Source organism: Hipposideros armiger, unplaced genomic scaffold (genome assembly GCF_001890085.2).
Source record: "Hipposideros armiger isolate ML-2016 unplaced genomic scaffold, ASM189008v1 scaffold_366, whole genome shotgun sequence".
In the NCBI taxonomy this organism is placed as follows: Eukaryota; Metazoa; Chordata; class Mammalia; order Chiroptera; family Hipposideridae; genus Hipposideros; species Hipposideros armiger.
The window spans coordinates 1-12,880 of NW_017731716.1; the positions used below are offsets into that span (position 1 = coordinate 1).

The 12,880-nt window shown below is 37.2% G+C and overlaps 1 protein-coding gene and 1 long non-coding RNA gene across 2 annotated transcripts in view; one reads left to right on the plus strand and one right to left on the minus strand.

Moving 5' to 3' along the window:
* Positions 1-2,048: 2,048 nt before the first annotated feature.
* LOC109393149 (cilia- and flagella-associated protein 36-like) lies at positions 2,049-6,043 on the minus strand. Its single transcript, XM_019662097.1, has 3 exons — positions 5,686-6,043; positions 2,804-2,868; positions 2,049-2,192 (listed from the first exon to the last, which is right to left on the minus strand). The coding sequence occupies exons 1-3, from the start codon at positions 5,798-5,800 to the stop codon at positions 2,064-2,066; spliced, it is 309 nt and encodes a 102-aa protein (XP_019517642.1). The 5' UTR covers positions 5,801-6,043; the 3' UTR covers positions 2,049-2,063.
* A 146-nt stretch (positions 6,044-6,189) lies between these two features.
* Positions 6,190-12,880, plus strand: part of LOC109393141 (uncharacterized) — a 49,942-nt gene continuing 43,251 nt past the window's right edge. The window contains exons 1-2 of the long non-coding RNA XR_002126188.1: positions 6,190-6,231; positions 7,831-7,867. This is a non-coding gene — a long non-coding RNA (uncharacterized LOC109393141). The remainder of the gene's footprint in view (positions 6,232-7,830; positions 7,868-12,880) is intronic.

The window sequence follows — 12,880 nt, forward strand, 5'->3', positions numbered from 1 at the left end:
ACAAATGTTAACCAAAGCAGAGAAAATTCCTGAAAAACAAGGAAAATAAAAATAAATACCAATGTCCTAAAAGAAATTTAAATACTAGTTAATAACTTTCAATTCTTCCAATTCCACTAAACAGAAAATAATGCCTATCATTACTCCTTAAACTAAACCTATGGTACATAGAGAACAAAAGCAATTAGTAAACTGTAAAACAACTTTTGTTTTATAGAGTTAACTAATAAGATCATGTTTGTTTACATTAGTATGGGCATACCAATAACTTTTAATATTTTTTTAAATGTCATGTTATAATAAAGATGTTCTATCTCTAGAATTACAGGTGGTCATTCAATGAGCAGTTGTACAAAGAGAAATGTAGCAGGAAGTGCTGGTTAAACAGTAGTCAAAGCAACCTCTTCAAAGCCACAATAAAAAAGGTAATTTAACAAACATTTATTAAGAATTACCTACTAGAAACTAAGTTCCCCTCTCTGTGCTAGATGCTGAGAATGCAAAGACACTAACAATAGCTCAAAGGATTTACAATCTAGTAAGGCAAACAGACTTGTAAGAAACTATAAGTCAAGGCAAAGTACCAAAAATGTAAAAGTGCCCCGTGAGGCAGAATGAGCGCTAGTCAGACTAGAGAGATGAAGAAAGCTGCCTTAAGAAGTAACATTTCAGCCAAGCCCTGATGATTGGAAGGATTTTTCTGGGTAAGGAAAGGATGGTGGGAATGTAGGGGCTGAACATTCCAGAGCAAAGGAATAGAGTGAGCAAAGTCAAGTGCATGAATGCTTACAAGAATGAATGGCCTGGAATGTAATACATCATGTATTGGAAAACTACAGCAGAAGAAGAAGGCTGAAAATAAAATTTGAGGTCAGATCACTGACAAATCTCACTATAATCTCATTATGAAATTACAGTTTATTTGGGGGCCAGCCGAGAGGCTCACTTGGTTAAGAGCGCAAGCTCTGAGCCACAGGGTTGCCGGTTCAATTCCCACATGGGCCCGTGAGCTGCGCCCAAGCTGAGCTGCCACTGAGCTGCCAACAGGTGGCAGGATGGCTCAGCTGGTCAGAGCATGTGCTCTTAACAAGGTTGCTGGTTCAACTCCCTCATGGGATAGTGGGCTACAACAATCCACAACTAAGATTGAACATGGCACGTTGAGCTGAGTGGCAGTGAGCTGCCAACGGGCGGCCGGATGGAGACTGGACTTGGAGCTGAGCTAGTTGCATCCTCCACAACTAAGATTGAAGGACAACAACTTGGATGATCCCCTTCCCCAATTCCCCAACACTGTTCCCCTTCCCCAATTCCCCAATAAAATCTTTGAAAAAAAAAGAAAGAAATTGTAGCTTATTTGGTAGAAGCTGGAAAGCTCAAGCCACTCTTTGAGAAGAAGGCTCTTTGGGGAGTGAATAGTAACGTACCCTTATCCTCAACCTCTGAGGAAGGCCTCTCTGTTGGAGTGCCTGGGCTGGTGGCCCATTTTCACTGCCTACTTAGCTGTGGACTTCGCACTAGTTGCTTAATGTATTTGTGCTTTACTTTCCTCATTTCTAAATGAAAGTAGAATAGTACCAACTTCTTAAGGAGTGTCAGGAAAATTAAATGAGATAATACATATCAAGTGCCTAAAACAGCAGCTAGCATAAGCCCTCAGTGAATATAAGTTAAAAATACACATGATACCTACTTCAGCCCAGCACTGCAGACCTAATAAAACAATAAAAGTAGTTCCAAGAGAACGAAGCCCAGGAACCGTGTACTGTGGAGCTGATGAGATTAAAAAAGGGGCAACTGCAAAATTATCAGAGATCTATATAAGTAAAACAATGATCTATTACAGTGCTGAGTTCAGAAAGTTCCTTTTTCATTGCACCAGTTCATTAACAACTCCAGTTATTACTAAAAGTACTCATTAAAAGTAATCCAGTTATCATTATGAAAAAGAACCCATATGTGATGAATCAGCTTTTCACTCTTACAATGTCTAGAATATTATACTTTGACAATCAAACATAGCAAATTTAAATAACATGCTGGGCATTCTTGTCAAAACTATGTTAGCAGAATAACACAAAAGCAAAAACCTGTGATGTATGGGTCTTTGCAAGAGGAGAAGTGCATGCTTCTTGAAACTGATCTTCGTTAATTCCAATCTCTTTGAGATAACTTTCTAACAACTTTTCAACCTAAAAAGAGAAAGTTTAACTTTTATAATTTACATAGAAAAGTTCCAAATGACAGTTTTCATGTTAAGTATTGAGTTTAGAAAAGTATAAGCAAATGTTTGTTTGCAATTATTAATCTACATAAAATTATATTACATGGCAGTGACAATGTCTTTGATGGAAAAAAAAAACAAAAGTTAAAATTTTTGCAGTCAAATGAAATTTTATTTCCCCTACTAGAAATAACTAGTAGAGGATCACGTCAGGATTATGAAGTTAGATAAGGTACAATGCTTCTGCTACCCAGGGTCATTTTTAAATCACAAGATAACCATGACTAAATTAATAATTAATACTTCCCTGGATGCACAAGCAAAAGAATAAAATTTAAAGATTAGATGCAAGATCCCTTAACATGGTTGTCCTAAATCCATTCCTTAGATTCTAGAGTAGAAGACATAAGAAGTCTTAAGGATGAGAAACCTTGGAGTTTGATGCAACTGGTAGTACTATTAGGATAGACTGAACTTTTTAAAAGAATTTTACAGACAAATCCATTTTTTTTTATTTAGAAAAGCTAAAATTAGTATTATTCGAATTACCTTTGAAAATTAGTGAAAAAAAATACTCACTAGTTCTTTATATTCCTGATGAATTGCTGTATAGGTCAATTTGCTTTCTTCTTCATCATCAAAAACTAAATTTAAGGGAAAAAAATATCGCATGGTGTAAAAAAATAATTCGTTAATGCAAACATAAAAGTCCATTCCTTATATCTTACAAATGGATACTTGGATACATACTTACAAGTCAAAATATTTGTATGTGTATAAACACATATACATACTATATATATATGGTGTTAATTGTAAACAAGTTATTTTTCCTACTTAAGATCTTCATATGTAAGACAAACACTAATTTACTACATTGCAGTCAATAACGTAAGACAACAGTTTCTTTATAAACTTTTAATGGAATATTATTGTTAATAGTTTGTAAACATTAATTCCTTTTACAACAGGCTCCAGATTATTTTATTGTATTGGACCTTTGCTGATGCAAATTTTACTGAAAGTGACTAGGCCATTTTTATTACATATAAATCAATAATGAAGTTAAAATAAATAAAACCAACACAAATGTTTACTGAATGATCATATGTGTAAAACAATGTGGATTAGAAAGATATATATTCCCTCAAAAAGCTACAATCTAATTAGGAAAACAGGATAAATTCATGAATTGTATATAATAATCATTTTTTAATCCTCCTTGGATCATCTTTTAAAAATGCAAAACTAACTTCTGTAATTTTGGATTTAAAACTCTTCAATGACTGCTCTTTGCCTAGAGAATAAGTACAAGATCCTTAGAAGCCCAGATAAAACCCTCCAAGACTGGATCCCAAGCATCATATCCCACCACTCCAAAGCCCAAACTTTGCACTCTTAACAATACACAATTACTTGGAATAGCACCAAACAACACATGCGGTGTTTCAAATCCTCATCTCTTTGCTCAAGCCAGTCCTAGATCTTTTCGCCTTTATCTGGCCCCCTTTCTCCCAACCATTCTTCAAGACATTGTAAGTGGCACATTCTTCTTGATCTGTTTGTTACCCACTGACCTGTTTGTTACCCACTCCCAACTCCTAGGCTGGTTAGATCCCTTCCTCTGAACTCTTACAATACAGCACCATGTGACTACCTTTATTATAACACCTGCCACTTTACATTTAAATTACACTTACCTGCCTGTCTTCCCCACTAAATTATAAACTTCTCAAGCACAAACATTTTGTTTTATTCATCTTCCTATCCCCAGCTTCTAGCCCAAGGACACTCAATAAATGTTTGTTGAAATCAATGCTGATATTACAAAGTTGCACAAAACTAATCTTTAAATTATCTGAGGTGGACAACAGCACATTGACAACCCAAAGTCAGTGAAGTATAAACACTGTTATTTCAAGTGTCACTGGGAATGTTGCTTTGATTTCCTCTGGCATCTGCTCTACATAACACTAGGCTTACATGCAAAACAGAAGCTGTTTTCGGCTAAGTCTGAAACCAAATTACTACATTACATGTTTATGAGGTTGAGGATAACTACTTTCCTGTCAAATTACAAGTGTATTATTACTGAGATGCAACACTTTAGACATTTGGAGATAAAAATAAAAATGCTTTAATTTTTTTCTATTTCAGCATTTAGTCTCAGTAGGGTAAATGAAATTAAAAAGCGACATCATTTCTTTTTCTCCTAAAGAAGGTCAGAATTCCACATGCTTCATCAGTCTCATAGTAGCATTTTAAATTCTTAAAAAGAGTACAAATAAAAGTTACTTTGAATTTCTTTAAAAACTAACTGTAAAAACAATATATAATAAATACTATTTGAATTTTGATTATGGCAATGAGAATGTAATGAAAAGAGTCAGTACTGGGTCAAACCAAATTGCATTTCTACCAGAGTCAGGGTATCTTAGGGTTGAAAGGACTCTTAAAAGGTCATCCAGGATAACCAACCATTTGGTATTTGAATTCTCCTCTATAGCATCTCCATTAAATTGCTGTCAGAGCCATTCAAACGCTGCCAGTGCCTGGGGAACTCATTACCTTTTGAGGCAGTCTAACTTACCTGGGATATATTGTTATGAAGAACTTCCTTCATAGAAATTTGTTTCCCTGTAGCTTATACCCACTGATCCTAGCTCTATCCCACTGAACGTTACAAAAACAAGCCTAATCGCTCCAACATAAGTCAGAAGTTCAAATAATTCATGGATATTACTACCCTCAAAGACTTGGCTAAACAACCACAGTAACAGTTGGGCATTCATTTATATGGCATGGTTTCTGGTTCTTTTTCCGTAAATGGGCTCCAATTTGTCTCTAAGGATTGAAAGCAGAGTTCCAACGGTGAACTGATAAGAACTTGGAGGTGCCCTTCCGTCACAGGAATTATTATGCCACGTTTACACACCTCATTTGGTAGAAGATAGCCCCCAACCACCATCCATTTTTGGTACAGCTGAGAGTCAGTAAGTTAAATAAAGGGAACACAGGCCATTGGTATCAATGGTTCCGGGCCTGCAGGAGAGTATTCACATGCCCCTCTTTGCGGTCAACTCTTGGCATCAGTAGGAACTCAGAGGCAAACTGACGCCTCTCCTCCCAAGTCACTAGCGAAACTGTTGAAGAGGCCCACCTAAGCAGTGCACTTGCCCAGAGGATGGGGTGTGAGACCCAGCACAGGATTAATGCCTAATGTTTTTCGGATATGTGCTTGGACCCAGAGGTACGGGAGTCTCGGTCCCCTTTTTCTGTTCCATGAAGGGAAAAAAAAAAAAAGGCGCAGTGACAGCAGTATCTCCTACAAACCAGCTCTAAACCTGCCCGACAGAGGTGGAGACCCGGGAGATGAAGATGGTTTGTGGGGACCACCTCCCTGCCGTCTGCTGGTATAAGAGAAGCGAGAAGAGATTGTCCGTTCCGGATCTGCTTTTTACCTTCACATTTCTGCTCCACGAAGTCCAAGATGGGGATGGACCAGTCCGGGCCTCGCAGGAACCCGGCGATGCTCTCCACTACCCATTCTACCTCGTCCTCTTCTTCCGCAGCCATCCCGCCCCCGCGGAGCGCGGCGGAGCCTTAGGCCAGACTCCCGGAGCCTGCGAAGGCCTTCCGGCCGCAGGGAGCCTAGAGGGAATGGGCAAAGGGAAGAGTTGCCCCCGCAGTCGCCCCGCCACCTGGATGAAAGCTATAAACCAGTTAACGTAAAATGGTCGCTATGGCAACACTCGCAGCCGCCCGGGGCAGCCGCCCAGAAGTGATGCCAAATTCCCCGGAGCCTGCGCATTTTAGAGAGGGGCGTTTGAACAACGTTTCCGATTGGCTGGAAAATAACAGTGGCTCAAAAGATAGCCTCCTGCTCATTGGCCTGCCGTTGCTAAGGCTGAGCGTAGAAGTGTAGCCATTGGTTGGAAGTCCTAACAGAACTTTACGCGTTCCCCCTTCGGAGAGGTGCGTGGAACCCCTGGCGTAGAAATGGCTTGGTGAGTTTCACGTAGTGACCTTGACTCGGACTAAAAGGGCTTCAAAGGCTTCGAACCCAGCTAAGTGCCAATCATTTTCAACCCCGCTGGCTCAGAAGCGTTTGTAGTTCAAGAGTTGTTTGAAAATGCAAAGTTGAGCAAAGTAGCTCTGTAAAACTTGCTGATGTGGCTCTGCATCTTGTAGCTCCAGGCGGTTAGCCTTTCATGCATACGCGTAGATAGAAAAAAACTAGAATTAACTTTTCAAGGACAAAATAAAAGTTATTATTCATTTAAGTAAATGTTTTGCTTAAGCAAATCTTAGGTCACAAACCACCAAATCAACTGTTTGGATAAGGGTCCGTGGTCAAGATGCTTGGCGTCCCAGAGTATCTTCAAACATCCTTATATATTTACAAAAATAGTGTCATGTACAGTTACGGAACTTTTTTCACTTTCAGTATAGTCATAATTTCATATAAAACTCCTTTCTTTACAGCTGCATAGTATTCTGCATAACATTCCATTTTTATTTTGTGTATACACACTATCTTAATGTGGATGCGTAAATGTGATCATTAGTGTGCAGGGTTTTTTTCCCCACTATATTTGATGTGGGTGTATTCATTTTACCCTTCTAAAAATTGTTGAAATACACATTTTTGTGTCTCTTGAAACTGTTGTTTTTATTGACTATTCCAAAGGAGTAGATTCTAGTAGAATTGCTAAATGAAAGTACATATACCTTGATTTATTTGACCAATTCTCAATTGCTAGATTTAATTACTTCTAAACTCATTAACAATTATATAATGAGCGTATTTGCACATGTGTTTTTGAATATCAGTCTCATTTCCTTTTAATAAATTTCCAAAAGGAGAATTGCTGAGCCTGTTTTTTAAATCTTTTTGAAAAACATCTTTACCTATCTACTAGGTTAAAAATGATGCAAATTTTAATTTGCATTTTTAAATTTGAAGTTCTGCACCGTTTCATGTTGATTAGCCTTTGTGTTTCTTCCTATGTTAACGTTCATATCCTTTGACCATTTCTTATTGGCATTTTCTTTTTTTTTTCCTTAACGATTTGTAAGAGCTTTTTACACATTATAAGAATTTTAACCCTTTGTCACATGTTACAATGTCATGTTTGTTATTTGTCCTTTAATTTAGTTCAGCATGTCTTTTGCCACATAGAAGTTTTATATTTTCCATGTAGACTTTAAAAGGGTGGTAATAAGTACTTTTTTATTGGGTAGCCATGCCTGAAACACCATTTGCTTGAAATGGGTGTGGTAAAGTGTTGTGGCTTTTGAATTAACTGAGGCTAAAATAATGTGATATCAGAGATGGATTACTCTAGTTTATTGTTCTGTTTTTCTGTTTACTAAATCAGCTTAAAATGGAAATCCCACTTTTGTTCTGACAATTTCCTCTTTTCATAAAGCAGTTGCCTGTATGGTTTATAATGAGCCTAGAGGCCACAAAGTGCTCTTCAATTGCATTCAGCATTACTTGGCATTAGAGTCTTTATGTTCGGTCTCTTCCATGTGTTTTCCAGTTCCACTAGATGCAGATGATAACTGGGATTCACAAGCTCTCTTTTCATTTATTTCCTCAGCGTTGTTCCTGAATGGGAGCAATGTGGATTCCCTCAGGTCTGTAATGTCTCTCACTTATTTCAAAACATTTTATTATTTCAAATTTCTCCTCAAAAATTAAGGCTTTTCTTTTTACTCTGTACTTGGGATTCTTATAACCAGGATGCTTCTACAGGTTTAATATGATATAGTCAATATGCTTATCATGAAATAAACACAAACTCAAAAGAACAGTGCACATGCTCTTAGGGCAATGTATACGGGTACATTGGCGTAAGAGTAAGAAGATGAGGTGGGTGTGTGTTGTGTATTTTACCATAGGTCACTTTGTTCAGTCAGGTAGTATTTTTCATGTTTCACAGGAGTGTAGGTAGTCATCTCTTGAAAAATCACAACTTCTCATTTTTGCAATTTTATTGCTTTTTATCTGCTATGTGAACCAATTTCCATATTGAGGATATGTGTTGTAAAACAAGAGACTGAAGTAGACCCCTCACACACACACACTCACAAACATATATATGTCATATATATATAAAATATATATAATTATTACACATTATATATATACACATAACATTTCACACACACACACACACACACACACACACACACACACACACACACAGATATCTCCAGTACTTTTACCATAGGGTTGATAAGAGTTCTATTTAGAGAACACCTATAAAAAGTACTTGGGACCATGCTTGATAGTAAATACTCAATACATATTAACTATTATGATTATATGTAATCTAGGTGTTGTGTTTTTCTAACAACTTACTGCATGGGTATAAGAAACCATTCTCAGGCCAGCCGAGTGACTCAGAGGTTGAGTTGGCTTAAGAACACAAGCCCTGAGCAACAGGGCCACCAGTTCGATTCCCTCATGGGCCAGTTACTCTACGCCCAAGCTGAGCTGTTGCTGAGCTGCCAACAGGTGGCAGGATGGCTCAGCTGGTGTAACAACAAAATTGCCTGTTCAATGGTGGGCTACACCCACCCACAACTAAGACTGAACTCGGCACCTTGAGCTGAGCTGCTGCCCGGATGGCTCAGTGGATAGGGTGTGGGCTCTTAACAACAAGGCTGCTGGTTTGACTCCCACATGGGATGGTGCCTACACCCACCCGCAACAAAGATTGAACGCAGCACCTTGAGCTTAGAGGCCACGAGCTGCCAACGGGAAGCCAGATGGTAACTGGCACCCTCCAAAACAAAGATTGAAGAACAACAGCTTGGCTGGTCCCCTTCCCCAATCCCTAACACTGTTCCCCTCCCCCAAGTCCCCCAATAAAATCTTTAAAAAAAAAGAAAGAAAGAAAGAAACCATTCTCTTTATTTTGCCTCTCTCCTTTCACTGGCAAGCCATTTATGTTCTTTACTGCATTGCTACTGAAATCTGCTTTTCCCCATCCCCTGTATGGGAACTGAGCCTTACTAAAAGTTTAAAATGTTCAGTCTTAACAAGATGGCTACATTCCTCCAGGGTTTTCAGGGAACATATGAATAACAAATACATTTCTGTAGTGCTTTATAGCTTACAAAGGGATTTACATCTATTCGACTCAATGCAACCTTAAGAGCTTAGTAAAGATGGCATTAAGATTTTCCCCATCTTATAGATGGTGTATTAGTTTGTTAGGACTGCTGTAGCAAAGTACCATAGGCTGGGTGGCTAAAACAGCAGAATTTTATTTTCTCACAGTTCTGGAGACTAAGAAGTCTGAGATCAATGTGTCAGCATGTTTGGTTTCTTCCAAGGCCTCTCTCTCTCCTTGGCTTCTAGATGCCATCTTCATGCTGTGTCCACATGTTCTTCCCTCTTTATCCATATGTATCCAAATTTCCTCTTATAAAGACATCAGTTGAATATCAGAGTATATTACCCCCAAATATGCCACTTTGACATATTGATTGTTGGAGCTGAAGGCAGCTGGGAAGCAAGCAGCCACAGAAGGAGCTCTCTGCTCTCCCCCTGTCTGCATAAAAGCAAAGCATAAATTTCCCATGAGAAAGGTATTGTCCTTGTACCAGAAAGAGGAGGAAAGGAGAGCACTCTTATCACTGGAGATGAGGAGCCAATGCTGAAATGAGTCTGTGTGAATAGAGCTTACTAAAATAATCTTTATCTTCCATTAGAAGTATCTTAACACCTCCCCATATATTTCCTAGTCACTCACACAATTTATCAGCCCTAGGAGCCGAAATCCCCATTCCTTTGTCTAGTCACTTCACAATTTATCACCCATGGTTAAAATGATATGTAAGGCCCAACTCTATCTGCTCTTTGACTTTTTCACTCCTTTTTTGTGAAGCCTTCATACACATCAAAATTTTAATATTAATAAAATTGTACGCCTTCTCTCCTGTTATTCTGTCTTTTGTTAGTTTAATTCATAGGACCCAGGTACTAAACTTAAGAGGGTAAAGTTTTTTTCCTTCCCTACAATAGTCCTATTGGATTAGAGCCCACCCTAAAGACTTCAGTTTAACTTAATTATCCCTTTAAAGGCCTTATCTCCAAATACAGTCAAACTCTTAGGTACTAGGGGTTAGGACTACAACATATGAAATTGGGAGGACACATCATCCCATAACAGATGGGAAAACTGAGACTATGAGGTCAAGCTTTTTGCCCAGGGTCAAAGCAAACGTAGGGCTTGCACTTCCCTGTACTTGATACTTAATCAACAAGGTAACTTCCCATTTACATCACAGAAATTTTTCCATGTCATTCAAAACATTTCTACATGATCCTTTTTAATGCTTCCTAGTGTCTTAGCTCAGGCTGCTTTGACAGAATACCGTGTACTAGGTATCTTATAAACAACAAATTTATTTTTCACGGTTCTGGAGGCTGGGAAATCCAAGATCAAGGAGTCAGCAGATTTAGTGTCTGGTGAGAGCCCTCTTTCTGGTTCATAGAGTGCCATCTTCTCTCTGTGTTCTCTCAAGTCAACGAGGTAAGGGAGTCTCCAGGGTCTCTTTTATAAGGACACTAATCCTGTTTTATGAGGACTCCACCCTCAGGACCTAATTACCTACCAAAGGCCCCACCTCCTGATACCATCACATTGTGGGTTAGGATTTCAACGTAAGAATTTTAGGGGCACACAAACAATTCAGTCTATAGTACCTACTTTACCATTGTGAGAACATAACACTATTTAAATAAAGCCTGTTTTGATCTAGGCTGTTTCTTGCACTATTTTAAAAATAATTCTATAGTAAACATCCTGGTAACTAAATCTTTGCACCTAATCTTTACCATTCCTAAAAGCAGAATTACTAAATCACACAGTATGCAGTTTTTAAAGACAATTGTACCTATATTTTTTTTTTAGAGAAAGCATTGTGCATTCTGCAGTAATCATGGTTAAATGCTAAGTGAAAAAAATCCTTTTTATTATTGTTTTACATTCATGAGTCTATATATCCATACCCACAGACAAATATATCTCAGATAATTTGGAGATTGTTAATCAGAGGAGGAATAGAGAAATGACTTTCAGTTCCCCAGGAAGCAGACTTTCTAATTTCACAAATGTATCTCCAATTCCAACACCATGTTTGGCACTAAGAGACCCGTAATGAATATTTGATGAATATGTGAATGGAGATTTCAGTATATAGTGCCCCATATTTGCCTAAAAACAACCCATTTCTCTTTTCCGCCCCTGGGAAAGAGCGTAAAGGTGTGACTACTTGGCAGAGCAGATATTTTTTTTTAACTTTAACAAAACATGCTAGCATTCTAGATCAGATGGCTTGAAGTTATTATTAGCAACAGGCCTAAAAATACCAATTCAATTGAAGTGTCATTTTCATATATAATTTATACAACATATATAACATCACTAATGAAGCACCTAACTGCTGTTCCAAATGGTATGAATTCAGCTTTCAAGAAAAGAGTAAAAAGGTCATTCCTTTAATTCTATAAATTGCTTTTATTCGGGCTATAGCAAGACTTTTTAGAAGTTCTAAATTATAGGTTCTTTGCAAATGTACTTACTTGATCATTTGGTTTATATAACAGCAAAGGGAATGAGGAGGTTTTGGTGGGCTGGCAAGTAAATAATTACCTGCCACATCTTCAAGTTCTCCAATGAGGTTTTAGATTTTTTTTTTGCATTTGCAGATGTTGCATCACAGAATTTCCATTTTCTTTCGTATGTCTTTTGTTTTCTATTCCTCATAATCTGTAAAATATTCAGCAGCTTGATTTAAAATAGCAGCAAATAAATAACAAAACTGCAATGACTTTTCAAATTGTGGCTAGACACATTCATATGATGTAAAATACCATAGCTTAAAATCTTTTCCTTATTCGTTGAGTGCGTCCTATGTACCAAGCACTATTTTAGGTAGACACTGAAATAAAGAGCTCTGGATATGGCATTCTAAATTTCAACTTGCTGACAGCTTACTTTCACTTGATCTCTAAATATTCAGGGCATCTTTTGTGAATTATTTGTTTTCATTTCACTTTCCTTTATTATGTCTGTTTTCATTGTTTTATTTGTGTATGTGTAGATAATTTTCCTGTTTTACTTTCTTCTCTTCCTGTCTACCTTTTATTACCTACTAAGGTGATTCTTACATTTGCCTTCCATTATGCTTTCTCACTTGTTTTCCTGTGATTTTTTTCTTTTTCTTTTTAAATCCTTGTAACTACTGTATTGGTGACTTTGGGGAGGTTGAGTAATTTATAGAATATGTTTATACATGACTTAGATCTGCTTTTAGTTCTCTTAAAAGCATCTGTAGCCTATATTAATGGCCTTTACAATTTTTTGACCAAATACTTAATCAATAAAAAAATGTTTAATATTCCCCTTAATGTGTGAATATGTATTTACTAGTGAACTACATACATGTACATACACATATATGAATATAAACAGTTGTATAATACATAATACAACTTTTTACATAAGTTACAAAAGTAACTTTTTTTACATAAGTAACTTCTTACAAAATTTACATAATATAACTTTTTAAAAACTTGAAAAATTGAAATTAACAAAGGGTAAGATAAAAATACATAGATTGAAATTCTAATAC